This window comes from Protomyctophum bolini (assembly GCF_963924005.1).
Source record: "Protomyctophum bolini genome assembly, chromosome: 11".
Classification (NCBI taxonomy): Eukaryota; Metazoa; Chordata; class Actinopteri; order Myctophiformes; family Myctophidae; genus Protomyctophum; species Protomyctophum bolini.
The window spans coordinates 29,030,551-29,058,019 of NC_137872.1; the positions used below are offsets into that span (position 1 = coordinate 29,030,551).

Genomic DNA, 27,469 nt, shown 5'->3' on the forward strand with positions numbered 1-27,469 from the left:
TAAAGTGATGGCAATGCTTTCGTAGAATTATTTTTAATGTCCAGGCTTATTGTTCCATTCAGCAGGGACAGAAAAACATATTGATTAGCCTAATAATGGGTGTTAAGCTTAATTTATAGCCTACTTAAGCACCATAGTGTCATTTGATGTCACACAACACTTCGTCGCTGAAGTCTAAATTGGCTAGAGAGAGGTTGTGTTGTGACTTTTGCCAACCATTTAGTATTTAGTATTTAGTAACCATTTGGATGTAGAAAATACAGACAGGGCCGTACTAGGATACTCATACATTGGGCAATAGATTAGAAAAATATCTCTCAAAACAGAACCATAACACACAAGTCAACTGAACAGTTAAAAAAAATGACAATAGAAAAATGTCAACACAGAGGTTTACCAAGCACTGGGACATCCCAATTGATTCAACAATATAGGATACATTTTTAAAGAAATATGTTGATTCCCTATCAATATATCAATTTACTGTGAAAACTTCAAAAAGTGTAATGTACAGAGGCAATGGTTGGGTATTTTGAAAAATTTGAGGTAGCTTTGCCTTCAAATACAAGAATATTCAAATAAATCAAAAGTCCTGATTTAAATCTAAATGTAATAACCATACACAAACACTATGTTCATGACTACAGTTACACAATACACACTTTCTTTGACAGTAGCCAGCTAGTTGGGATTTAGGGCAATAATAGCATTGTAGTGTATATTTTCTACCACAAGATGGCAGGAGAAGCCAACTTAAACGAGGGACCTAACATTCAATATCATGTTGCTGATCAGACTACAATCTAGGCCAGGGGTTAAAAAATAATGTGGAACCGAAAACGAGTTTCAAGTACTTTTAAAGGGAGTTATGTGAGCGAGAGTCTTTGTTATTGATGATCATAAGAGAGTTGTGTGTGTGTGTGTGTGTGTGTGTGTGTGTGTGTGTGTTCTGTTCTTGCAGTCATTACCTCCTATAAAGCAACATGTGTATATAAGTGGTGAAAGGTGAGGGCACAGGACATGGAAGAGAGAGGACTTGTGTTAGTCTATATACTGTATGGGATATTTGGTTGTGTTGACCATGACAACTTATCATGGAGACCTTGGAGTCATTGTGGCGTCTGTAATCTGCTCTGCGTGATGTTTAGGTAGGAGATCATTTCTGACTTCATAATATGGACCATATCACACACAGACTTTCTGTCTGGCTTGAGTATCCAAAAGACGCACACACTAACCAAAGAAAACATCGTAGGTGCAGAGTAGAAAATAACAAACATCAATTGGAAAAGTCTGACTTTTGATTTCGATTTATCTTATTACTCCCATGGAGGGGGGAGGGGCAGGGGTTAAGTGTCTTGCTCAGGGACACTTCGACCGGGGCCAGGAGGCAAACCTGTGAGCTACGGCCGTCCTTACTTTCACACTTTATTAAATGCTCCAAAACCAGCTTTATTCCATCAAAGTTTTGACTGTTCAAGTCATCTTCAGAACCCAATGAAACCCATGAGGTTATAATCGGATGGAAAGTGGACACATTAACAGTGCTGGAATAAAGCTGTGTTTAGTCTTTGGAGAGTGTGCTAGTCCGAGTTTTCTAATTGATGATCTGAGACCTCATCCTCTTCCTCCACACCTATTCATTGTTTCTGTACCCCTCCCCATTTTGAGGCTAAGAATTAAGTGTTTCTTTGCTGATGCACACATGTTTGATTTTTACTCACTCATTCTCTCTTTTATTTCTGAGCTCAGAGCACACTTTTGACACAGATTTAACCCCTTCACACAAAACACCATCTCTCTCTCCACTCTGCCCCCTGTTGTTTGGCCCATCCATCCCTTTCAGTTATTCCCCCGTCTTTTCTCGTCCTCTTTCGTTTTCTTAGTTTCTTCCTCATCCTCTTCTCCTTCGTCATCCCCTGCTTCGATCTGCCTGGCAGTCTCTGGCACGCAGGAAACCTTCTCGGATGCATCACTGGCAGCTGTCTCTTGGTGGTCTGAAGAAACAAGGACTGGTCTTAAAAGCATATATTATCGGCCACAGCGTTCACAAGTTAACCTCTCTGAGAGAAACCGTTTTCTACATTGTTGTGCTGAATATCTGAGCATCCAGGTATCAGAAAAGATGGACTGAATTCCGTAATCATGCTAAACATTCAATTTGTGAATCTCATTTAAAACCACACTACAAAATTGTTGGTATTAAGTCAATGTGAAAATTAGACCTGGGATGATACAATTATGAAGATTTAATGTTTTCATCTGACATCAGAAACACACATACTGTATTGCTGTGTTGTATTGTCTATAATTTGTCTCCTTGTATCAGAGTCTTGATTATAAAATTGTTCAGTGTTGAAAGAACAGATGAACAGAAATCAAAGATCGCAGAAAATCTGACCATAAACCTGTTTTACCAGTGTTCTAAGAATGGATTTATAGGTAGAGGCTGCCATCTGGGCTGACAGAGCAGTGATTCTGGATGAAAAATTGCACTGAGCTCACAATGCTATAGGGAGATTGGGCATCCTCAGCTCGGGTGGATAAAACAAGTAGGTGATTTTGTTATGAAAGAAAGAAAGAAAGAAATATAGCGATAAGGCGGGACCAAGAAAGAAGACAATTAATACGCAATAAGATCAATATGCACAAATAAGACTTTCAGTGCTATTTGGCATGACCCTCTACCATACTGTAAAATGTCATAAGCATATGACGCTGCATGTATGTATTAGGGACAGAAGAAGAATTTTCACAAAACTGCAATTTTCATCGGCTCATAAAAAGTGATTTTTTTTTCACTTAAAAATAATGTACTATTATTTGTTGTCCGTATAGGTCCAAAGTTCACGTGTAGACATTTTCGTGCATTTTGATCAAAGATTGTGGGGGGAGATATATTTGAATTGTTTTTCCATATAATTCAAAATGGAGGGTGATCTAAAGGTCAGAGGTCAAAAGTCAGAGCACGGAAGTTGTTCGGCATGAGGAGACGCATATGTGTATCGATGTGTATGTGTTATTGCAGATGGTCAAACGGTTCATGAGCTATGCGCATTCAAAGTTTGCATTTTCAATTGAGTGCTACGGTATAGCGCAACCCTTTGGCCAATGGTCATGGGCTTTGCATAGTCACCGTTTGGCATATGGCCCTCTACCAGATTCACGCGTTTCGCGAAAACCGAATGCACGGTTCAGGCAGAACTGCTATTTTTGGCGGAAGAAGAAGAAGGAAAAAAACACAAAGACAATAAGTGACCAAATTCACTTCGTGACTTCTTGGTCCCTTAAAGAAAGAAAGAAAGAAAGAAAGAAAGAAAGAAAGAAAGGGATTTTTCACTACAGATTAGCATTTTCCTGCTCAGACCCCTGCAGTGTTAAGGCTCAGAACTTGGCCCAAACAAACAACATTCAGAAATGCACAATGTTTTGCACAATGCACAATGTTTCTATTTTGTATCAAAAAAGGAGAGAAGCTGAAACAGACATCCTGTGCAAAAAACATCCTGAAAGCCAGAGTACCAGACAGAACGCAGTCTAAAAATCCTGATTTATAATTCATCATATGACGGGCAGTGTTGGGGAGTATTAAGCTACATGTAGCTGAGCTACGTAGCTTAGCTACATTTTGCTGTAGCTTGTGGTAGCTTAGCTACATTCATATTGGTGTACCTCGTCAAGTAGCTCAGCTACTTTTTGGGTCATTTTTGGTAGCTTAGCTACTCAAGTTACAAGCTACAATTTTGGGCAATAACATGAAATAAATATATTCATTTTGACCATTAGTTGCTGTGTTAATTCTTGTACTAGAACCCCCTTTGAAAAATCAAGGACTGTTCCTTTTTCTGATTGCTTTGAGGGCATGTCAGCTCTTGACAAGCCAACAGCTGCCTCTAATTGTTTTATCCTTTCTTTAATGGGGGAAAATCTGTCTAGAACAGGGGTCTTCAAATGTTGACGATCAAATGTCAACAGTTGTTTAGTTATAATGTAGGTGTAGTTATCTCATTATACAAGGGTCTCTTTTTTTACAGTTAAGATGTGTTAACATTGACGATCAAATGCCATGTATAACACACAGTATCCTCAACAGATCCTCTTTTATTTGTGTAAGTCTCTAAGTCTTTTTTTTTTAATAAAACCGTTGAGAGGCATATTTCAGCTGGCATCGTGGCATGTGACTTTTTTGTAGGATATTATATTTTGTTTCATATGCACCGCATGTACATTCTCAATTTAACGCTGAAAAATAAAAAGTAGCTGAGCTACTTTTTCCATGTAGCTGTAGCTTTACAAGCTACATTTCTCCAGGGGTAGCTATGTAGCTTGATCAAGCTACTGCCATGGTGAGCTACTTGTAGCTTTACAAGCTACGCTTTCAAAGTAACTTCCCCAACACTGATGACGGGTGTATAAATTAAGCTCTTGTTCTCCACAGACGGCTTCCAAGCCTGTTTCAATTGGCAGAGGTGCTGGTGTTTAGATACAACGCCTCCCTGTTTGTGTCAGCGTGCCCTCTGGAGTCTGGACTTGGGCAACATGGGAGTATGACATCAGGGTAGCCTGTGTCTCAATGCAAAGAGCTTAATCTGAACTCGTGCCAGGCACTCCTCCTGTGGAGGAGCTTATGTTACTCTGACGCACAAGTCTTAACCACACAGATTATTATTATTTTAAAGCAAAGGCATCAGTTATTACACCAAGCATTATGGTCGCGGAAGCATATCAAAGCAGCTTCAGCAAATTTAGTTTTTAATATTATTTGCTAGTGAATTGGTAAAGCACGCGAAGTGTGTTTGCACAACAAATGCCGGCTAGGCAATATTTTAACACATACCCAAGCCATATTTATTCACAAAGATAATGAGAGAATTGCATTTTATCAGCACTTTCCTTTAATTAAATTTTGTCCATGTTTGACAATCTGCAGCGAGGTTACTCAGTTCAGCACTTTAGCCTAGCTTGGCTGATTGATCAGTTAGTAGCTGTATTATTCAGTCCCAGGGTTGATGGCGCTTATCACCCTCTCTGTCCATTTATGACTCCCCTAATCAAAGTAAAATAATGGCTGGGTCAGGCGGCAAGGGAGAGCTCTTGAAATTGAGGCGGAAAACAGATAAGCCCTGCAGTTCTCATTAATGGCCCAGCGGATGTCACTATGTCTCCTCCTGCTGGCTACACACTGCACTTGATTCAAGCGAATGTGGTTTTGGCCAAAACCGTTCACTTGAATGGTGAACATGAATACTTTATGTTTTCAATCGCTAGTATACGGTATTTTTTCATGATATGCGTTTAATAAATTATGGTCCCATTATTATCTTTAAATAATAAAGTAGGGTATGCTTCTACTGGTTCTACTGAGTAAAGACCTGCCCGTCGCTTCCCTTCCAGCCAATAGCATACGTTTCCGGTGAGGTGCTTTTCGGGACCAGAAGTTCCAAGATGGTGGATTTGAATTAGCTGAAAAAGTAGCTTCAAAACAGGATTATAGAAACCAATGAGCTCCCTTTGTCCATATTTTGTAACGGTCTATGGGCCATGGGTATGTGACAAAGAATGTTACTAAGTAATTAAGTGTCATCAGTGTAGGCTGGTGTAGGTAGTGTGTGGCTGCAGAGAGTACTCTAGTGACTAGAGTACTCTCTGCAGCCACTGTTTCCCAAATAGTGGGTCGGGAACTATTTAAATGGGTCCTTTAAGTAGTTTCCTACATTTTGTTTTTAATGATTATTTCAAAACATTTTCAAAAAACATTCCCCAAAAAGCATATCTTTTCATGAATCAATAACAAAATCAAATTAGTTCTTTCAGTAATGTCAATGAAGAAAAAAAAGAAAATAAATTCCATTAATTAGAAAATAGCTGATCTAAAATATCTGAGCTCATAGATCTGCTATATTTTCACTAGTTTGGGTACCGGGCGAATATCTAATTTCTCTTTTGGGTCACGGGCTAAACAGTTTGGGGACCACTGCTCTAGTCCCTGTTGACAGAGAGATTCCCTCTCACCAGCAGCTTTGGTGGGAGTCGTGTCCTCCCTCTCCTCACTCTGCCAGTGGTCCTCATACTCCTCCCCTTCATAAGGGTCTTCCAAGGGAGGGTAGACACCTAGCTTCTGCATTTGTGCTTCAGCCATCTTCTGCACAGCTGCACACACACGCACGCACGCACACACACGCATGCATGCATACACCCACAACAGGTGTGTACATACATACACAGTACAAAAGACACACAAGGAACACGAACACAGGGACAGACACGGGGAAAAGAGGGATTGGTCGTTTTCTTTCGTTTCACCACGCATCAACACTGTCATTGTTTAGCTACCGAGTTTCAAAAGGGTGTTTGAATGCATGCCAGGCAGACACACACACACACACACACACACACACACACACACACAGTGGGTCCTTAGCGGACAGCCACGGACAGAAGAACCTGCGTTTTACGTCATTTCCGAGTTTTTAGACAGCTGGTGGATGGAAAAGAAGCTCCACCTCCACGGCTGACTGACGCGACGGACAGATTCCCGGAAACGCTCTCCTCCTCCGCAGCAGTCATCCGCGGGGGTGGAGCTTCCATCCACCAGCTGTCTAAAAACTCGGAAATTACGTAAAACGCAGGTTCTTCTGTCCGCGGCTGTGCGCTAAGGTCTGCCCAGACACACACACACACATGCAGGCAGGCACTATGCCAAGCACTTGGAAGAGCAGATAGACACGCAGAGATGGGTAGCTTACTGTAACACCATATTTTCACTATGATCTTTACAGGCGTGCGCTCTGTAGAAGCGTCACACAGTGATTTTCTATCCCTTCTCTTGTCCCAGTTTCCCCCATCTGCTTGTTTCTATCACCTCTTTATCTCCCATTGGCTCGCTCCAGTTAGCCCTCTGTCTAAACACTGCTGACTCACAATGTCCACCCTCTCTCAATCGCTCTCTCCCTCCCGTCCTCCGCCCCTTCTCTCTCTCTCTCTTTCTGATCTTTCATATTCCCTCTTCTCTCCGTCTATGCGTCTCGGTCACCTTGGTCTCTACCCGTGCCCTGGCTGGCACGCACTCAAGCACATGCGCGCGCATACACACACACACACACACACACACACACACACACACACACACACACACACACACACACACACACACACACACACACACACACACACACACACACACACACACACACACACACACACACACACACACACACACACACACACACACACACACACACACACACACACACACACACACACACACACACACACACACACACACACACACACACACACACACACACAGGCAGGTTGTTGCCTGTGTTGCTGTGGTGGCCTGTTTGTGGAGGCCAAAGGTACTGTAGGTTACGTGATTAGAAATCATAGTGATATACAACGCTGTCTCTCTCTCTCTCTCTCTCTCTGTCTCACTTCCGATCCCCCATCCATCTTGCTCCAAGTTATTCTCTGTGCGTGCGTGTGATAAATGAAGGGCACGCACAGGAAGGACCCAGCCTTCCTGGGTCATTATAATGCCACACTGCCCACTGCGGAATCCTTATTTAATGAACCTCTGCTGACAACCTCAAATGCGACTCTCCGACTTAATCACCACACACTGATACACTGCTAGGAGCAGCACTCTGTGTGACAGTACACGTGCATGTGAGTTCAGGTTGTATTTTTTTCTTCTTTTTATTTATTTATTCCATGGCTGCGCGCGAGCGTGTGCACGCGTGCGCACGCACCACAGCTGTATGCATGGCACACTGTAATCCTGGATGATCCAGAGTTTCGCAGACTCACATTCAGCGTCACACAGCTGTTGCGCTCTAATCTCTGTCCACTCTCTGTCCTTTCCTCCCTTTACTTCCATCTACGCCACAAATGCCTGGACACTCACTTGGTGTGTGCATAGAAAACACACAGTCTATGTTTAGGCCCACCCATGCACGTGCATGCAATTACAAGAAGAAAACTAAAGAAAAACCCTAAACAGACGAGGATTGTACTACATAGCCACCCATCTGTCACATGCATTTACCCCACCACCACCTCCACCACGCACCACCGCCGCCGCCGCCGCCCTAGATTGAAGCTCGGAAAGCCAGAAAGCAAAGTGAGTCTACTGCAGCGAAGCAAGGCAAAACAAAAGGGCATTATACAAGGATAGGTCACAATACACACACAACAAATACGTGCAGTATTAGTAATGTTAACACGTACCTCTGAGCGATGGTGGCTGATACACGTTTGGATTGACACGTTTAGGCTTCAGTACTCCATTCTCCCCCACTACCCACTGCAAATGGGAGATGATTGACGCATTTTTTCAACCTCTTCAGCACACATAATGTACACACTTATTACTGTGAATGAATGCCTAAAGTTACCATCATTGTGTACAGTCTTATATTCCCGAGTGAAAGAAAATAACTATTCAATGTTTGGACTTGACCGTTACCTGATGGGTGGACTGGTCATCCTCAGGAGATCCCTGGTCGGCTACTCTGAACAGTGTTGCAGGAGTTGGCCTCCGGCGACGAATCTACGCACGCACACGCACACGCACACGCACACACACACACACACACACACACACACACACACACACACACACACACACACACACACACACACACACACACACACACACACACACACACACACACACACACACAGTATTATGACTATTCAATAGTCACTATTCATCTAATGAGTTTTCCAAAACATTACCAAAAAAACCTTTTCCACATTTGCCATTTTGACAGGTACCAATTCTGTTCCATTCAGGAGGAGAGTGCTGCTATTGTGCATGTTGGCTCATTGGAAAGGTCGAGTCAACATGCTAAATGGAATGGAACCTTAATTAGTATCATTGGTAAAACCAGTTTTTACCTACTATTTTGTGTCAATACGGCTGCCATGAAAACATCACAGCACATGCCACTGACTTCAATAAGATCTCTGGCCAGTTGGCCAGATGTGTCTCCAGGCAAACAGTCAAGTACTAGTACTAGCCAACTTAGCCAAGGTCTCATTATGTAATTTCGCTACACAGTACAGTGAACACGCATTGGCAATTCTAGTAGTTCTTCACAGTAGCCTAATTCACAGTTGTTTGTGAACTATCAAAACACTTGTGTGTGAAGATTACCGTACATGTACACGCATGCCTCTGCATGCTTGCTTCACACAGACATTTTTGCGTGCATGAGCAGGAAAATGGTTGACGTAGTTGACCTATGTAAATATGGGAGATGTCTTTACGTTTACTTTGTACTGTCATACATGCACGTGTTTGCAATTGTTATCTCCAGTATTGTGTATTCACACAGACAGAGAGAACATGGAGATGGGGAGATGGGGGTTATCTAGCCCCAAGCACCATGCTATGAGGCCAGCCACTCCCCTCCTCTTTCTCCACCCGTGGGCTGCTCCCTCCAAGGCCATGAGGCTGATTGCCTGAGAGGGTAAAGACTGATTGAAGCTCTGCACTTCATCACTGGAGTTTCCCACTGTATAGTCTATAGTCTGCTATAATCTGTCCACATGAACAAATGTGTATTTGTAGTTATGTTCGTCAGACGGCCAGGACGCCAGGCTTTGCCTCTGTTCATGTGCGTCTGTCTGTCTGTCTGTCTGTCTGTCTGTCTGTCTGTCTGTCTGTCTGTCCATATTCCACTTGTTTGCGGGAGGGTTACAATTTACAAACACAATGTCTGATGACTCTGATCGACACCAAAATGAATCACACATTGAGAGGCTTCTAAACAACACAGAGCCAAAACCGATTTCACTTCGACGACACAACACGACACTTTTGTACAACAATCACTGAAGGTAAGGAATGTACAGGAGCAGCTAGAATGGTAAATGCCATGCAAAGTATAAAGTCAGACTAACGTTTTCATGTTGCTACATATCCTCATCAGAACTTTGATGAAGATGTAGCAACATCAAACCGCAAGTTTCATTGTATACGTTGCACCTTTTAATAAAAAAAGGAATTCAGCAGTCTTGCTCCAGTGCTCTCCAGGTATGGGCACTTTGGGCAGTCTTTGGCAGTATCCCGTTAATAATGAGGCTAGGCAACCTTTCCTGGTGTAAATATGCGCTCAGAGGATTGCCCCTTCCTAACTGTAAAGTACATAAAGGAGTTGAATCTAATAGTGAGTCTATTTATGAGCTTTAAAACGAAAGGGATGCAATAACTCAGGCATGGAACAGAATACTTAATTTGAGGGCAGAATTTAAGGCTTTGACTTTCTTTTCCACAATTATAATGGTTAACAGTAAATAAACCATAATAGCAATTGGAAACATTCTGGGATTACAACACAGCACACTGACCAGCAATGTTGCCTGATTAGGCTTGGAAGGTCAAGCAGAGGAGTGTCTGACGATGCTCCATACAAAAGCACAGGCGAAGCCTAACAGCACACTGACCAGCAGTGTTGTTTGATTAGACTTGGAAGGTCAAGCAGAGGAGCGTCCGGGTTATGAGGTGAACCTTAATGGCAGTGTGCTCAAAGGCACCACGTAACCATAACATCCAGAAAGTTGCCTGGCTCCCATTTGCTGTGCATGGGAGTGTGTTTTTGTTAAGATCCCCCCCTGTCTTGTTAAACAAGGCAGTGCGTCAGAGCCGCTATAGGTGCATGTTGCCAAAGCACAGGGCCGGTGGGGTTGCCCAGTGGAAAGCTACCGCTGTCAAACATGAAAACGCAGTGGGGGAACGGGGGATCCGATTCTGCGCTTATTTATAACGCCAAGGACGCGTCGTGATCTAATCGTGTCCCTTCCCACTCTCCTGCCTTGCCTGTAGCACCCATACAACTATTAGTCTCTCTTTCTTTCACCTCTCATTTCCATTTCACTCCATCCTCTCCTTCCGTTGTCTTGTTTACGTCCATATCCATCCCTCATTCCTTGACAGTGACATTATCCTCCGCCAACCCCCCTCGCCCCCTTCATCTCCGTCACTGGACTCCGTAATCCCTGAAATTTCATTATGACGCTCAGGTTCGCTGGCCTATGTTTCCTGTCCATCCCCTCTAATGCCATTTATCTCTCTCTCTCTCTTTCTTAAGCTCTCTCTCCCTCTCTCCGCAGGGGACATCCACATGTCACACTACCCTGGAGAGTTGCAGGAAGCCTGGGGTTTGGATGCTGCTGTGGACCCCGCTGCTTCTGCCTTATTGACACCTGCTACCACCTCGCCTTTCACAGTGCAGACTATGGCGAAGCCGGAGTAGTGCAGTTAACCATACACCAGAGGCTACCATGCCTAAGCCCCTTCCTGCCCTGCCATTCACCACCTGTCCTGGTCCTCAGCATTCCAACCATGCAGCATCTCCCTCTCCCTCTCCTTGTCTTCCAGACACTCAGCCGCTGGCGCTGCTTCATTCAGATGATGAATGAGATACTGTAAGCAGGATCAAGAGCCACAATTAAATTCATAACATCACAAGCACATGGTTTGCACTCTAATTGGGAATGAGAGGTAAAGTGTTGCCAGATGGGAAATGTTTGGAGTTATCATACCGGAGGCTTACAATTATTGCATTTGAAAGAAAACTATCGCCTTGTTTGAGATTCCTATGAGCCAAAAACGCATCACGTATGCTGCGTGGAAGCAGCTAGGCTACTTCCTGGACCTTACAGGCTGAAACTCGACTGGAAAGCCGCGACCAGTGGCAGTGTTTTAATGCCAAAAAATGTTTAAATTCTAGGGTCAGATTTCCTGACTTATTTTGAAAAGCCAAACCGGATCCCGAATCAGCAGCAAGGGAATTGATTAAATTCACAGACTTTTTTGTGATATGGCGAAATTATCGTATATTCAGGCATTTAATATATTTTAATCGTACATCGTACTGAGGGTAAAACTATCGTAGAAATACAATAATTATCGTACATCTGGCAACACGGGAAAGATCTGTTGGTTTCTTTCTATTTACTTATCTTACTGCACGGTGTTGCTGAGAGAGACTGTCACAGTAAACGTCTTAAGAGTTCAGTCAGATAAACATTTCATTTACAATGGGTGTTCAGGCTCTGCTACATATTAGTCCCGGTTTAGCACATTCATGCTTATTTTATACTCCTTCGCATGCTGGTGTCGCATGTTGAAGATCTATAAGCTTCTACATCAGCTATTTTCTGTGCGCAACAACGACCAGAGAACACCAAAATATTAATGTAGTTTTAGAACATAAACAAAGGTTGGTGTGAGTGATCATTATAGTTATTGTTGTTAAAGTAAGTGTTAAATAGCTCTGTATTCTGATAGCAGCTCTATAGCAATCATTAATTGCAATAGACTAGAGTGTTGTTATGAAACAGTGGTCAACCCATCTCTCCAGTTCTATAGCAGACAGAACATTTTTGTTTCAGTCAATGCAGGATACAGGATAAACAAGTGAAACTGGAAGTAAAAAACAAAACAAAAATAAGCAGACAAAATTGGAACTGAAACACTGTTCTAATAACTGTTCTCTCTCCTGATAAAATTGGCAAGGAGACCACTGTTAATGAAAAAACGCTCTATAGGAATGATTTCTATCAGTGGAAATAAAACCCACAGGGGAAACGAAGTTGGTGTTGCTGGGGTGGCGGTGGGCGCAAAGTGGCGTGAGACAGACAGCAAGAGATTTGGTCAGCTGCTTGACCCATCACAGTTACATAATCCTCAGAGTGGCGTGTGTGCATGTGTACAACCCACAGGGTGGTGCGTGTGCATGTGATCCACCTGAGTATATACTGTATCTGCCTGAACTAGCTCACAAGCTACGCATCATTAACATAATTGAATGAGGGTAATGAGGACAATACAGCGGGGCTATTTATTAGGAGTGGAGAGCTGCACACGCTGGGAAAGTGTGTGATAATTGAGGTCAGAGAGCAGCATTATAATCCTCCTCCACAGCCGTGTGTGTGTGTGTGTGTGTGTGTGTGTGTGTGTGTGTGTGTGCGCACACACGCGTGCGTGCGTGCGTGCGTGCGTGCGTGCGTGCGTGTGCAAGTGCATAATGTGTGCAAGGCTGTGTGTCTTGTTAGCGACATTTACAAGTATATAATGGGTGTCCTCCTCTCTAAACATGACCCTTGAACCTCCCCCACCCTCCAAAAAAATCCCAACTCTTGCCATTTTCCAGCCTCAGAGCAACACATTGTGCTGGTTATGTAACATTGTATATGTTACTGTCCATGCTCGCTATATACTGCGGCGCAACTTAGTGCTGCACCACTTTATTTTTTGTGTATTGTCTTTAGTCTGTAGTGTCTGAACATTACTACATTAAAAATGTGATGCCTGGAGTCAACTACTGTGGCTTTAAAACAGACGTCATCTCTCTTGTAGCAAAAGCATAAGAGTAACTAAAATGAATTGGACAGCCAGCCCAGCAGTAGCACGAATGTCTGAATCTAGATCTCGACGTTTTTCCGATTAAGCCCACAACTGCCTCACAGTCATTAGTCAGCATCAGCATCCACATAACTGCCCTCTGTCACAGCCTTCACAACACATAACTGCCCTCTGTCACACTGCCACAACCTTCCTCCACAGAATAGGTTATTTTGCCAGCGGGAAGTTCATCAGCTCCACAGGTGTGTCCTTCCCTGCAGGCTTCCTCCCCCTGTGGCTACCAGCAGCATGCACATGCCATTTAGCACTGAATCTGGCCAGCTGATAGCGCACACACACACACACACACACACACACACACACACACAGCTGCTGTCTGGGAAATAAGTTATATCAGTTGATGATTGCAGTTAGATAAAATGGCAACGCTGAATTTGTGCGTGCGTGCGTGCGTGCGTGCGTGCGTGCGTGCGTGCGTGCGTGCGTGCGTGCGTGTGAGAGTGAGAGAGAGAATTTTACTCTTTAAAAGAGAACACTCAGGATTTTATGAGAAAGAGACCATTCAAAAAGACTGATGGCTATGACAGTCGACTATTAATAGCATTTTAATTGGAGGCGAAGACGTTAAGGAGCTATACATCCATATTGACAAAGCACAATCACTGAGATGTGCGCGCACAGCGCGCGATGGCTTAGCACACTCTTGCTTAGCTTGCTGGGTGCAGATTAGGCTCATCTGGGTCTGCTCCTCAGAGGCAAGCCCCCGTAAGCTGGCACACTGACGGCCTGGCCTATTAAAAACAGCTATAGGACAGCATAAACTAGATCTGAGCGGCCCCTGGGGACCCAGTGGAGAGAAATCGAAAGGACTCTCACACGAGCATCACTGTAATGCCTTCATACCAGCACTAACGATCATAAGAATCTCCAGGGGTAGCGATTGTAGAAAATCTGCCCTCACTGCAAAAGACAACTGTGAGAATGCTGCGTCAGGTCTCCCGTTCCCTAGACAGGTAGAAGCAATGCATGTCTGGTGGAAGTCTTCATCACATTAGGACATCTCACTACTAGCAGCGTGTGAAAACAAATATCTGATATAAGAGAGGAAGCAGCACTTAAACTTTATATTTTTCGCACAAAAATGTAGGTCTCAGCATGCGACACCGTCATAAAGTGGTCACGAATTAGGCCTTAGAGGTCCAGAAGGCTTTTTGATCTCTCTACCTCCCTCCCTCCCCCACCTTAAGGGGAAAGAAACCTACTCTGAAATTCTCCTTTACGGGTAAGAAGTCAGTTGATAAGGGTAAGAAGTCACTGCTGACTGCAGCAGTATAGATATGGTCGCTTGTTAAGAACATTATTGAATGTGTGATGAAACCCCTTACACAGGTCTGCAATCCATCTTTGACAACCGGCATTTTTCCAAGCGAAATTCAAACCACTAAAGTTATTCCAATATACAAGGCTAGATGGTTTTATCATAAAACTAAATCTCTATGACCAACAGTATACAGTACTGTTGATATTTAGACAAAGTAGGACCACCTCACTAGCATTATTGGATTTTGTAACAACTGCTATTGAAAATAAATAATATGCCATACGTATATTTCTAGATAAATAAAAAAAATCACACCTGTGTGAACTGAGCGGTGCATGCAGGCTGGCTGGCTGCCAGCGGTATTGCAGCTGTTCATAATCCAAACAGACTGACAGACACACGCGGCCAGTCATTGGAGCGGTTAGGCACCACTCAAAAAGAAAAACGTCTGAAATAGGCTACTGTTAACAAAACTTCAAAGATATTGGATAAGAGGTCTATCACTCACTTATATATTAGATATTTAGTTATCTAACCAATATGTGCAATTCGTGAACTGTTAATTAATGCAGGTAAAGTGTTCCTCAGGGCTCAATACTGGGTCCATTGTTGTTTATTCTGTATGTGTAGGGTGTCCATGTTACTCAAGGCCGTAGTATTAGCAGATGACACAAACTTGCTTTGCCGTGGGGATAAGTTGGAGCAACTTTTGGATACTGTAGGAAACTAAATGGAGAATTTACAGTTGGTTTATAAAAAAAAACCTCACTAAATTTATGTAAAACACAAAATATTATATTTGTGAATATAAACAGGAATGCCATACCCACTTAAACCATATATAGCCTACTTCATTGAATTGGGTCCCCCTGGGGTCTATAACGATTTATAAGCTCACATCGTGTGAGCATGGCTATTTACACTGAATGTTCTCCTATTTTCACCACATGTTCGACAAGCCCAAGTTTAAAGGTTTAAGGCTAGGCTTCAGAGAAAATTGTGCCTCTTTTTATTTCATCTCTATTATGTTAGTGAAACTCAATTAAAAGCAGGTGCAGCGCAGATCCCTCCTCTTTGTACTTCTGGGATCCTCACAATATGTGAAGTGGTTGAACCTTATGTGGCGCTAAATGCAAGCTATAGCCATGAGTGCAATAACTCAATAAGGTGAAAACTAATCCCCGGACTGCGTGTGACCTGAGATTCCTTCTTTACTTTTTATCTGTTAAGAGGCATTAGTGCCACAGTAACGCTTCTGCCAAGAACAAACACACAGTCACACACAGGTCTGAAATGCCTTGTAAACTGAATTTCAGTTGGTTGAGCACAGCGCATTGTATAGAAGGCAGATAACATTATGTGCAAACAACTTGACATCTGTTCACAGCTTTTTTTTATTATGTGCTGAATACCCAATAAATGAAATGAAAACATTGCAGCAACGAGAGTCGAGAGATATGATCTCAGCTTATTTGAGGTGATTTGCTTGTGGATTTCTGTGGAGAGGTAAAACTGTGTGCATGACAGTGTTTTAGATGTATGATTTCTATACAATTTTGCCATTCATGGAAAGCCATCTTGTTACAACCTCTGTCAGCCATGAAAGACAATATATATATAGGCCTACAGCCTACTATATATATTTATTTTCTTTTTTAAAAGATTTTAGTCAAACATGGTGTAACTTCATCACTCAGTCAAGGACATTTGCATCTATTGGCCTTTGCTGGTCCAGCCAAAACAATGTGTCATCGTATCGGGTTGGATGGTGCTATAAAACCAGTTGCTAGCTTTAGAAAGAATGTCTCCAAGTTGTCAGGATCTGACAGTTTTCTAGTATCTAAAGGTTTTAGGGCTTTATCATGCACCTCTAAATCTGTAACTGGATTAAAACTAAAGGACTTAATTACCATAACATGACTATCAACACCCAGGGACATTTTCATGACTAATGTTGAGAGTTGAACAAGAAACAGGAGGTAACGGAATGCTTGTTAAAACCACCAAGCATTTTGGCCTTAACAGAGATTTTATGAGTCCTTAACTATTAACTACCGTATGCCATTTTTATTTCCAGCAAAGAATTTAATAGTCATCCAAAATTTCAAGGAATTGTTTTGATTCTTTGACGCTTCAGTGAGAACATGAATAGCTTTGGCTTTTCTAAATGCAACTGTGTGCTCTATGCATTTCATTGCATTGCATAGTCGCCTGAAAAGCAGCCCCCTGCAGTCAAGACTTTTTCTCTGCGCTCATGTGTGACTTGAATAAACTTGGAGTGAACTACGAAATGTTTTAGTCTGTTTGTTTGTTTGTTTGTTGACAATGTCAGTAAAACCATCATCATAAAATCATTTCCAGGAATGTTCAACATCGGCAATGAGGTTAATTTAAGTAAAAAAGCTCATGAAAAACCCTTGTTCCATTAAATGTGTCATCAGGCTTTATAATGATTCATGGCTTGTTTTTGGGGAATGTTTGTATTTCTGACTGTGGAACACCACAGTGGTCACTAATATCATTTGGAAACACAGAAGCAGCTGTGCACTGTATTTGAGAATTGAGATGTTGTTAGGACATCAGATTAGGTCTAATATCACTATCATAAATCTGAAACACATCTAGTGAGACTGAGTCAGAATATACTTTAATATCAACAGATACTGGTTGTAGCCTGTTCCAGTTTAGTTCTCCAATAATGACAAATTAAGCAATCTAATTGTGTTCAATCCGGATAGACGCTGCATTAAAGATGGTAGACAACCTCTGAGTTGAAGGTGTCCTATAGCAACCAACTGTAATATAGAGAGTTTAACCTAAAGAAAAGCAAAAAATATACCGGTATATTTTTCTTACTCACTGTCTGATGAAGAGAGAAGCACAATATTGTACTTGCTAAACTTAAAATTTCATAAAGATTGCAGCACTGACACCCCTACTACCCCATTTGGGTCAGTCAGTCCTATATGGTCTATTCATTATAACCATCAATGCTATTATCCCTTGTTCAGAACAGCCAGGTTTCAGATGAAACAATTACATCAAAATGGTACTTCACAACATGGAGGGGCCATGCGCGAGGAGAAATACAGGGGCATCGGTAATTATTTGATGCCCGGCCAGCACACAGCCAGATGCGCATGTTGTGAGGGGATTTGAAAACACTGCGAGGGACATTTCGAAACATGCGATCACATGTTACATGTATTCATTTTAGATGTCAGCATATTACTTTTTCAAGGTCCAATCAATTCTGATTACCTCGGGGCAGGAAGGCCAATGAATATAGCTAAGAATAATTCTACATCCATAGCATGAAACGGACTCTTTACAAAACTATATGGTGCATGCTTTTGAGAAAGCTTCATATTACTGAAAAGACTCATTAGTACGGTGTCCAGTAAAAGGCTATACAATTGGGATATACAGTACCAAACCACCATGGTGTCCTCTGACCAAGCTATCCTATATGAACATCCAAAGGCAAGTGACCGATCATGTGTCAGACACTGTTAAACTCAATCACATCTAACAGACAGAAACAGCAGTGCCTCCAAGCAGATTCAATGAGGACTTGATGAGTATAAACACCACCACAAGTTTGTCCAAAGAGTTTCAAGGATGTGAAAACTTAAAATAGCTCAGCTAGTCTGCTGTAATCTTCAGGGAGTGCTCGTTCCTATTTAAAAGAATGGCCTCTTTGACAGAAGTTCCAGGGAGCGAGACGCCTCAGTCCTCTCCATCTCGGCCGACATTAACGTGACCCTTGACCCTCACCGAACAAACAGATGGGGACGGGAGCATCTGGAGGGGCTCTCCGATGAGTTGACCTCCAAAAAGTAAATGTAATTATCCTGTAGCCAGTGGCAGAATGATCTCACACTCTGCCCATCTTTCTTCTATATGCGCCCAAACCCCCACCACTTGGGTAATTAGTTGCTGGTATAGCGGGGGGGGGGGGGGGGGGGCTGTGGGAAGAACGCCTCTGCTGCAGTAACACAGCCATCAGATGAGGAGGAGGGGCGGTGCGGTGTGCTGAGTGACAATCACAACTTTTAGAGAGGGTGTACAGCTAGCGGATTTTAATGTTATCAACCCATAATCACCAGTAGGTTACTTTACTTACTTATCAAGACCAATGCAATGAAGCCTACTGGACCTGGACTGGAAAATTGCAGACGCCAAATGGAAAATGCTATTAGTCTGGCGGCCCATTGTTCTGTATCTGCAGAGCCTAAACCTTACCGTAATCTCACACTAACCTAAACATTGTCAGAGCAATTGGATACCCACTATGGACACTCGTATACAGCAGGTCAAGTCAAGAGTCATTTACAGGTAGTGTTACTGTACCTGTAAATGACCTGCTCAATAACAACTTCTTGTTTACGCAAAGGTGATAAAATGCAAAAAGGTATTATACATGTACGTGGTTGCTATAATATAGCAACCACGTACATGTATAATACCTTTTTGCATTTTATCACTCAGCAGCAAACACAAAGCAACACAAAGCAACACACACACACACACACACACACACACACACACACACACACACACACACACACACACACACACACACACACACACACACACACACACACACACACACACACACACACACACACACACACACACACACACACACACACACACACACACACACACACACACACACAGTCTCCTGCTGCCCCTGATCATTGGGCCTATTCAACAGTGTATGGCCATGTATGGTATTAAAGTTTCTGCTTGGTTCAAAGATACTTGAATCGTAGCTGAAAATGTAACTGAACCTCAGGCAGCGTTGTCTGAGGGAGATCATTGTCATAGGATCAAAATGTGTTGCACGTGCTGACGCTATTGTAGCCCCATCTCTCCTCTTTGAGATAAGAAGAAAATCTAATATTGCCATCATTATACATGGCTCTTGCGTTATGCCAGTGCAAGGATAGCATAAAAAAATGCTACCATTGAGACTTGAGGACTTGACATCTGGAATTTCTGACTTTATTTGTCCAGGACACACCTTGGCACTTTACTTCAGACTCACCCTCCAATTGATATAAGATTATATAAGGTTACACTTCAGACTTACTAAGTTATAGTAATATACATACTATAACTTGCAAAATAGTGACTTGATTACTTGGTCTTCAATATTTCGAAATGATTAAGGACTATAATATTTATCAGTAGTCTTTTTTTTAAATCAATTTTCTGTACATATAAGCGGTCAAAACATGTGAAACCGGTAAAACTGCTTTGAAACCCGACTCAGTCGTGCATTCCAAAGTCTATATGACATTGCCTGGCCCTTCTACTAAACATTGAAAATGAATGACCCTGTATGTGAGAGTCCATTAAGGGGGCATGCAAATAAATCGCCCTCTGATGAAAGATTACAACTGACGCAGAGGCCACAACATAATGTCATGTGTTCCTCGTGTTGATGAAACAGGGATAAAGACCAATCCCATTTGTTTTGAGTCATGGATCACCACTCCTCTCAATACATCTACGTCAGTAAGTACATCCGTCCCCGGGATTTGGCAGACGGGGATGGGGACACTGGATGCATCCGCAAGCTAGCAGCTCCTGTCCCCAAAACCAAGTTACATCAGGACCAATGTAGAACTTGCTGATTTACCGAGTGTGTGAAATCCAGTTACAAGACAGCTCCAGATTTCCCCAGTCTTCACGCCTGCTCACATCTCCCTCCTCTGCTGCCGTCGTTGACTGAGACATGAGGTCCTAATCCCACTAAACCTCTGTTCTCATGAGAGATTTATCTGCATGCTGCTGTTGATGTTGTTGTTGAAGCAGAGCACATAGGCTGAAGGGCCTCTAAAGGACAGTTACTGCTGCTGGTCTCTTTGTGCCAACGTGGATAATAGCGTGCCAATGCGCGCGCGTGTGTGTGTGTGTGTGTGTGTGCGAGCGCGCGCATGGTGCTACAGTATAGGAATATATTATGCATTCTAATGTATGCAGCAAGTGCACAGTGCATGGTACTAAATACAGCTGAATGAGTGTGTAGAAATGAATAACTCTTGGTGGCTATAGTGCATAGTGCATGGTACTATAGGAATTTGCCAAGAACAAGTTCCACAAGTTTGGGCCAAAAGGCTCAGACTGCCGAACACGGAGTTACACAAGTTTTGGGTTTTTTTACACTGGAGGGCGCTGTTCGCTAACCTATGGTCTTCGGTTGGTTTCGGTGGTTCTCGGAAGACCTCGATCACATGACCGGGAAAGAAAATGCTTTCCCACGTTCCCAAACATGTAGGAGCCGCTGGTAAAACCCCCAGACAATGCATTCCTATGGACAACTGCATGCCTCGCTCGCGCTACAACAGAGCCTGTAGCTTTCAAACCGATTGACGCGTATGTATCATGATTATTTTCCGATTTCTAGGACACGAGTGCGCGTCATTTGAGGGCACTATATTACACATGTTTTGTTTGTTGTGTGGCTTGTTGACCATAACAGTAGCCTGTTGGTGGTGGGTCTCAGCAGGGCGAACGGAGCCCCCATGCTTTTCATTGTTCATCTTCTGATGACTGTATACAGTACAGTATCATCAAATAACTCACTGTCACTGTTTATACAACACATGCGGACACACACACCACTACGCTATAGGCTACATGCGCACAGATACTTTACTACACGCACGCACGCAAATGTGCAATTGTGCAATTGTGCATGCACATACACAGAGATTACAAAGAGATTAGATAGATAGTGTGGAGAGAAGTTTGAAAAGCGGTGTCACATTTAAAAGTGTGACACAGCTCAACACAACACATTTGTACAACTTGTACTTTCTCATAAACAGAGAACAGAGGCTGAGCAGGTTCTCTGTTTGGAAACCAGCTGGGGCATGCAGTAATGAATTAAGGACACAGTGTTTTTAAAACAGACAGAGTCCATGTGTCAGAGGGGTGTGTGTGTATGTGTGTGTGTGTGTGTGTGTGTGTGTGTGTGTGTGTGTGTGTGTGTGTGTGTGTGTGTGTGTGTGTGTGTGTGTGTGTGTGGAGGGGGGGGGGGCTTTCAAAGGACACTTGGACTGTTAACCAGGGAGGGACAGTTTACTGTTTATATCCAACATGTAATGAAACTCTGTGGTCCTTCTACCAGGCCAATTACATTTCTTTGCCAATTCAATTTACTGTGGATTGAGCAAACATCATCAGCCACTGCGGTTCACCACAGATCAACAGATCGCGTCACTGGGAGAGAAACATACGGAATGGCCTCTGGTGAACCAACGGCAATGACATTCCACTTTGCAGTGCATCTGCATTGCTGAGGAACACCTTCAGCCGTCCCCTGCCTTCAGTCCCAGCATGCCATCTGACGAGATGTTCTGACTAGGACTGCATGTTGACAGTCCCTCAGAGTGATAATGTTTACCCACAAACACACGGCGCAATAAAGGTCGATGTGTGACGTCTAAACAGGAGATGTGACGTCTAAACAGGAGATGGGAAGCACGGGGGGCAGATTCCCTCCATCCTGACGTAGATTCATTTAGAAATAGTCACCTTCTGGGTATAGGTGTGGCACGGATGCCCTCTGCTTCCCTTTGATATACTCAGACTGTCTGGATTTCCTATCAATTCATGAGCGTGAGACAGAGAGAGACAAAGAGGGGAAAGCGAGAGGGAGAGGGGAAGAAAGGCATGCCTGCCTGTGTTGAGTCCATAGGGTGGCAGACATGGAAGGAATCAGGGTTACGTCTGCACAATGACCCTAATCTCACTCCAGTTACATTACCCCACAAAGCATGAAGCGGCGGGTGGGTGGGTCAGGGGACGACGGGGTGGTAAACAGAGCCATGTGCTGCCTCTGACTTGTTATGGAATCACAGGAATCACATTCATTCCCCAGAGACACCTCTCAAAGTGGAGAACGCCCAGCACAGAGGATTAGCACGCATTGTTCAGTGCATTGTTGAGCATTGTGTTATGCCTTGTGCACAAACCAAACATCCACACACACACACGCACGCGCACACACACGCTCTAGCATTAGCGACCCCCAGAAGCACCAATTCACACAAAAACTGTTTAGCTTCAGTACAAATGGAGGAACAGACGACCAGAACTGTCCATTAAGTGACTGCCCTTTCAAATGTTAACTGGAGGTTGGGGCGACACGGCTGCGTGAGTCAGTCTCCATGGAAACAATCCCTGTAGTATAATCATGCTTTAAGAGTTTATGTGGTTTCATTGTTCACAACAAACAGGGGGAGGACGTTACTGATTGAGCAACATATTCCGAGGCAAAGGGTATTATCATCAGCCGCAACTTATTGGCAAAAATATCCCTGCTTGTTTCCCATTTTGCGGTTGACATTAATTGCTTTGGGAGGGTGATTATTGGAACAAAATGCGTAACTGTCACTAAAGCCAAAGTGTGATTTATGCCGGTAATCTGCAGAGACAGATCGTCAAACTCCCAACGCATGGTGCTGCGACACACAGTGAGCCTATAGATCGGCTGTTTTCTGTGGGCGACATCCGCACATAAATGAGACGTAGCCTGCGGAATTAGTTCAGTCAGACATACTCGAGGGAGTTCATGCCGTGCTCAAAGGCGCATACTATACTCAAGGGGTTAACATGCTGAATTTCTATGTGGGTGTATAAGTGTGTGCAAGTCCCACACGTCATTCGCTGATGTGGCAGTCAGCTGACCAATTGGGTGGGCTACTTAAGCTCTCTAGACTGTATGCTCTTCCTGCCTTCCTCTGCATATGGTTCCTGGTTATGTGATGTTTGCTCCCACCACCACCCCAGCACCACCGGTGGGCTCTGTTATTTATGCTCCCCATGGGGGTTTTATTGTATCTATCTCCCTGCATGCTCTTAATGTTTTATGATGGTGTTTAATCGTGCCAAGCAGGGAGAAAATGCAGCAGAACCGAACGCCAAGTCAAATATCATATGCACACTTGTATTCTCATTCTATAATAAATATTGGTTAAATCTATTCGTGAGTTATCTGACTGAACTACTCCACAGTTATACTTAGATGTGGGCGGGTGTCGCCCCCTCAGCCTCAGGCCCTAGTAGATTTTATCAGCTGGAAAATGCACATAAACACATCCTCTCCTATACACCCCCTCTGTTTCCCAGCCTCCCTCAGGGGCCTTCGTTTCAATGTTTCAAATGACCTCTCCACCCACATGCAACACGCACACAGTGCACACACGCACACGCACACACATACACAGTACAGAACGAATGAAATGTATACATCTCATCACAACTACACCCAAGATATCACACTACCTGAGACTGAGTAGCTTTGTAATGTCTATAGATGCACAGGTTAAGTGTACAGATGGACCTGTGGACCCACGAATAAACTGCCTGACCCCACTACTATTGCAGCAGCACCCGGGCCAGTGCTGACTGAGCAGGGCCCTTTTGTAGACACAAGCTGGTTACAGTGAGCCGAAGGGTAAAAGAGGACAAGCCAGTGGAATATGACGAGCTAGTTGTTACTTTCAAGGAAGAACAAATGTCCCAGTGAGGGAAGGAAGTCTGAGCTCACATATAGACTGAAAGCCAGTGGCTTCTTGGAAGTGACGATAGAGATCAAAGAGCGATGCACGAGAGAGAGAGAGAGAGAGAGAGAGAGAGACAATCGTACCTGACAGTGCGTGCGTGCATGCCTGCGTGCATTTTTAACTGTGTTATAATTATGTAGATCTCCAGCCAACATCCCAGGTCTGCCCATTGGTCAGAAGAGCATGATCAAGCTGGGTCATCCTAGTTCTGTGACAGCCACTGTACTGTAGGAGAGAACTCTAGAACAAGGACAACTACTTTGGGAGATGACACCAGATAGGTGAACTAATAGAGAACAGGTCGTGCTGCAGCCTCTCTCTCTCGCTCTCTCCCCCTCTCTGCCTTCCTTCATACAGCTCTCTTTTTGCTTCTCTCTCCATGTCTCCTTGGGGTCTCCGAGCCATGTTGGCCTCGATCTACCTCAGCATCAACCGATTCTTCTGACCCACTTTCTACTGAACTGAAATTATAGCCACAGGCATGCAGTCAGGTGACGGATGCAAAGACATGACACCGTAAAGTGATATTCACAATGAGCACTAGAACTATAAAGATGACTATAACTATAGCGTTCACCATTTTATATTTATTTTAGTCTGTGTGAACTCTGCCATTCATTTGACTTCAAACGATTTTTTTTTTATAGTTATAGTGCTCGCTGTGAATGGCCCTTAAAGGTCACTTTAGCTCTGTCATTGTGGGGTTTTCTGGCAAGAAAGGAAGAGAGTGTTTTATTGATAAACTTACATGGTGAAACAGTGACAAAAGACAGTCAAGAGAAGTAATCATTAACTTTGTGAGTTGCGTGACAGCACCAATAACTCCCAAAGGAGGGACATGGGGGAATCGATGTTAGGGGCCAGTTGCAAAAGACCAACTTCTGTGTTGACTTTTGTGTCAATGTCACATAGTTAATTGGGTCAAGATGAGAGGAGTGAGGGACCAAGAGGAAGCCATTGGAGGGAAATGTCATCATCATAATTTCTCAACTGTGTTGAGAGATCGAGCCAGCTAGATCAACAGATAGTCAGGTCGGAAATGACGAAAACAAAACAAGACACCACAAAAAGAACCGTCTACTGTAATGGCAATATATGGCCAATAAGGAAGTTATAATAACCTTCCAAAAAGTAAAGAAGAAAAGAAAATACAGGCTGTAGGCTGTAGGAGACAGGGACGTTCGTTCATAAAAAATAAACTGATTAAAATATCATGTACAGGTTGGAGAAAAAAAACCTCCCCCCAACCTTTGTCTTTTTTTTCCATAATGAAGTGGTGCAACCACTTCATTATGGAGCTTTGTGTGTCTGTCTGTCTGCCTGGCTGGGTCTGTCCCTGGCTGCCTGGTTCTGTCCGAGCACGAAAATAGCATTTGGTTGGTTTTCAAAACCAAGTGTCACTGTTGTGCAGCCTAAATTAACACACACATACATATTAACTGTATGATGATTTCAGGTGTGACAGTACAGTACAGTGACCGTTTCGGACGCGGGGCGGCTCGCCGGAACCGGGCCGGCACCCTGGGCGCGTTCCCCGGGGACCCCCACACAGAGTTGCACCTCTTACTTCACACGGGTGTACGTTTTTGAGATGATTTGAATTTTGTTGTTATTTTTCATGTCATGATTCATATGAATTGAATACCCAGCAGGACCTGAATGGAAACAAGACCGCAAGGACGTTTTCCGGTGATATCCTTTAGACTAAGTGTTTTACTGTACTCTGTTTACATTTCTATGTAATAAAGTATTCAATCAATCAGTCACTGTTGCATGCAGTGCAACATTGTGAAAAATTGCAAACAAGAACTCCCATGCATGTCTCAGGCCTACACAGTGTGTGTTGTACTCACCATCTCCACTTGCCGAGGGTCCAGGTTGGGTGGTGCAGAGGCTTGTTCAGCAAACTGGATCTTCTTCCTCTCCTTCTGCTCCCCCTCGTCCTGAGTTGACTCATTGAGGTCCATGTCTGCAAACTGGATCTTCTTCCTCTCTTTGCGCTCCCCTTCAACCTGACTTGACTCATGGGGCTCCATGGCTGCAAACTGGATCTTCTTCCTCTCCTTGCGCTCAACCTGAGTTGTTGACACATGGGGCTCCATGGCTGTGGTTCTGGGGATCTGACACCAAGCAGAGAGGAGGGGGTTGCTACCGATGATCAGCTCCCACTTTGCTAGGTATAGTCCCACTCCTGAAAAGTCCCCTTCTGTCTCTCCTCTTGCCTCCTTCTCTCTCTACCTTGGCTTCTCTTCAAAAACTGAAAATGAACTGTTTTTCGCTCTCTTCCTGAACCCGTTTATCTCTGTCCCTCTTTATCTCTCTCTCAATTAAATTCTCTCTCTCTCTCTCTCTCTCTCTCTCTCTCTCTCGCTGTCTCACCTCTCACTTCTATTTGACTGTCTGTAGTGTGTATGTTCTCTCTCTCTGCCTCTCATTCCCTCCCTCACACAACCTGTGCAGCAGGAGTGTATGAGAGAGGCGTCCTCTTAGATCTAGTGGGGAGGAGAGGAAAGGGGAGGGGCCACAGAAGGGGAGGAACAACGTGAGTGAGTGAGTAGAGGATGGAATGGAGAGGGGGAGGGAGTGCATGTATTTTTGTGTCTACCTCTAAGCTGGTGTTGAATTGTAATCAGAAGAAGAAAAAAAACATAATCTCATTCCATCAGCTGAGCCTCTTTTGGCCTCTATTTGTGAATGAGAGATTTGTGCTGAGAGCGCAGAGTGGGAGAGAGAGAGATGGAGAGAGAGACGGAGAGAGAGAGAGATGGGGAGAGAGATAGATGGAGAGAGATGGAGGGAGGGACAGGACATCGAGTGTGAGGGATAGAGAAGAAGAGAGTTGTGTCGTGTAAATTGGGGAATGTGTTTGGGATTAAGTGGATTAAGGCTGTGCTGTTGAGTGTTGACATGCAGCTCACTGCGCTGATAAGGCTGTGCATTTGCTATGAGACAGTGTGTACTAATGGACCTAATGAGTTCCAATGAGACTCCACTATAGGTCGCAGTGACATGTTCATGATGTCCTTTATGCAAAAAGTCCTTCTCCTAACTGAGAACCAATTGAAATGTGTGACACGCACACAGCCGAATGATCTTACTGGAATGAAGATACTTGGTTTCATGGCCATGAGTGAACTCCCTGGAATGTATGCTTAGATTCCACACGTATCCCTTCTTGTCAAAATGACA

General features: G+C 43.6%; 1 protein-coding gene across 2 annotated transcripts; it reads right to left on the reverse strand.

Annotated features, from left to right (window-relative positions):
* ppp1r1b (protein phosphatase 1, regulatory (inhibitor) subunit 1B) lies at window positions 1-26,732 on the reverse strand. Of its 2 annotated transcripts, XM_080774934.1 has the most exons (5): window positions 26,134-26,732; window positions 8,468-8,551; window positions 8,230-8,305; window positions 6,013-6,150; window positions 1-1,997 (listed from the first exon to the last, which is right to left on the reverse strand). In XM_080774934.1, exons 1-5 carry the CDS (start codon window positions 26,380-26,382, stop codon window positions 1,843-1,845), a joined length of 702 nt encoding a protein of 233 aa, XP_080631060.1. In that variant the 5' UTR covers window positions 26,383-26,732; the 3' UTR covers window positions 1-1,842. The 2 variants fall into 2 exon arrangements, with proteins under 2 accessions (XP_080631060.1, XP_080631061.1); XM_080774935.1 differs by lacking the exon at window positions 6,013-6,150.
* Between the last annotated feature and the right edge of the window lie 737 nt (window positions 26,733-27,469).

Bases quoted from the DNA above. Each gene is read 5' to 3' on its own strand.
- ppp1r1b (XM_080774934.1), bottom strand. From the start codon at position 26,382: ATGGAGCCCCATGTGTCAACAACTCAGGTTGAGCGCAAGGAGAGGAAG. The intron at 8,552-26,133 runs GTGAGTACAACA...GTGCGTGCGTAG, and splicing joins ACCCTCGGCAAGTGGAGATG to ATTCGTCGCCGGAGGCCAAC. The intron at 6,151-8,229 runs GTACGTGTTAAC...GTGTGTGTGCAG, and splicing joins TCAGCCACCATCGCTCAGAG to CTGTGCAGAAGATGGCTGAA.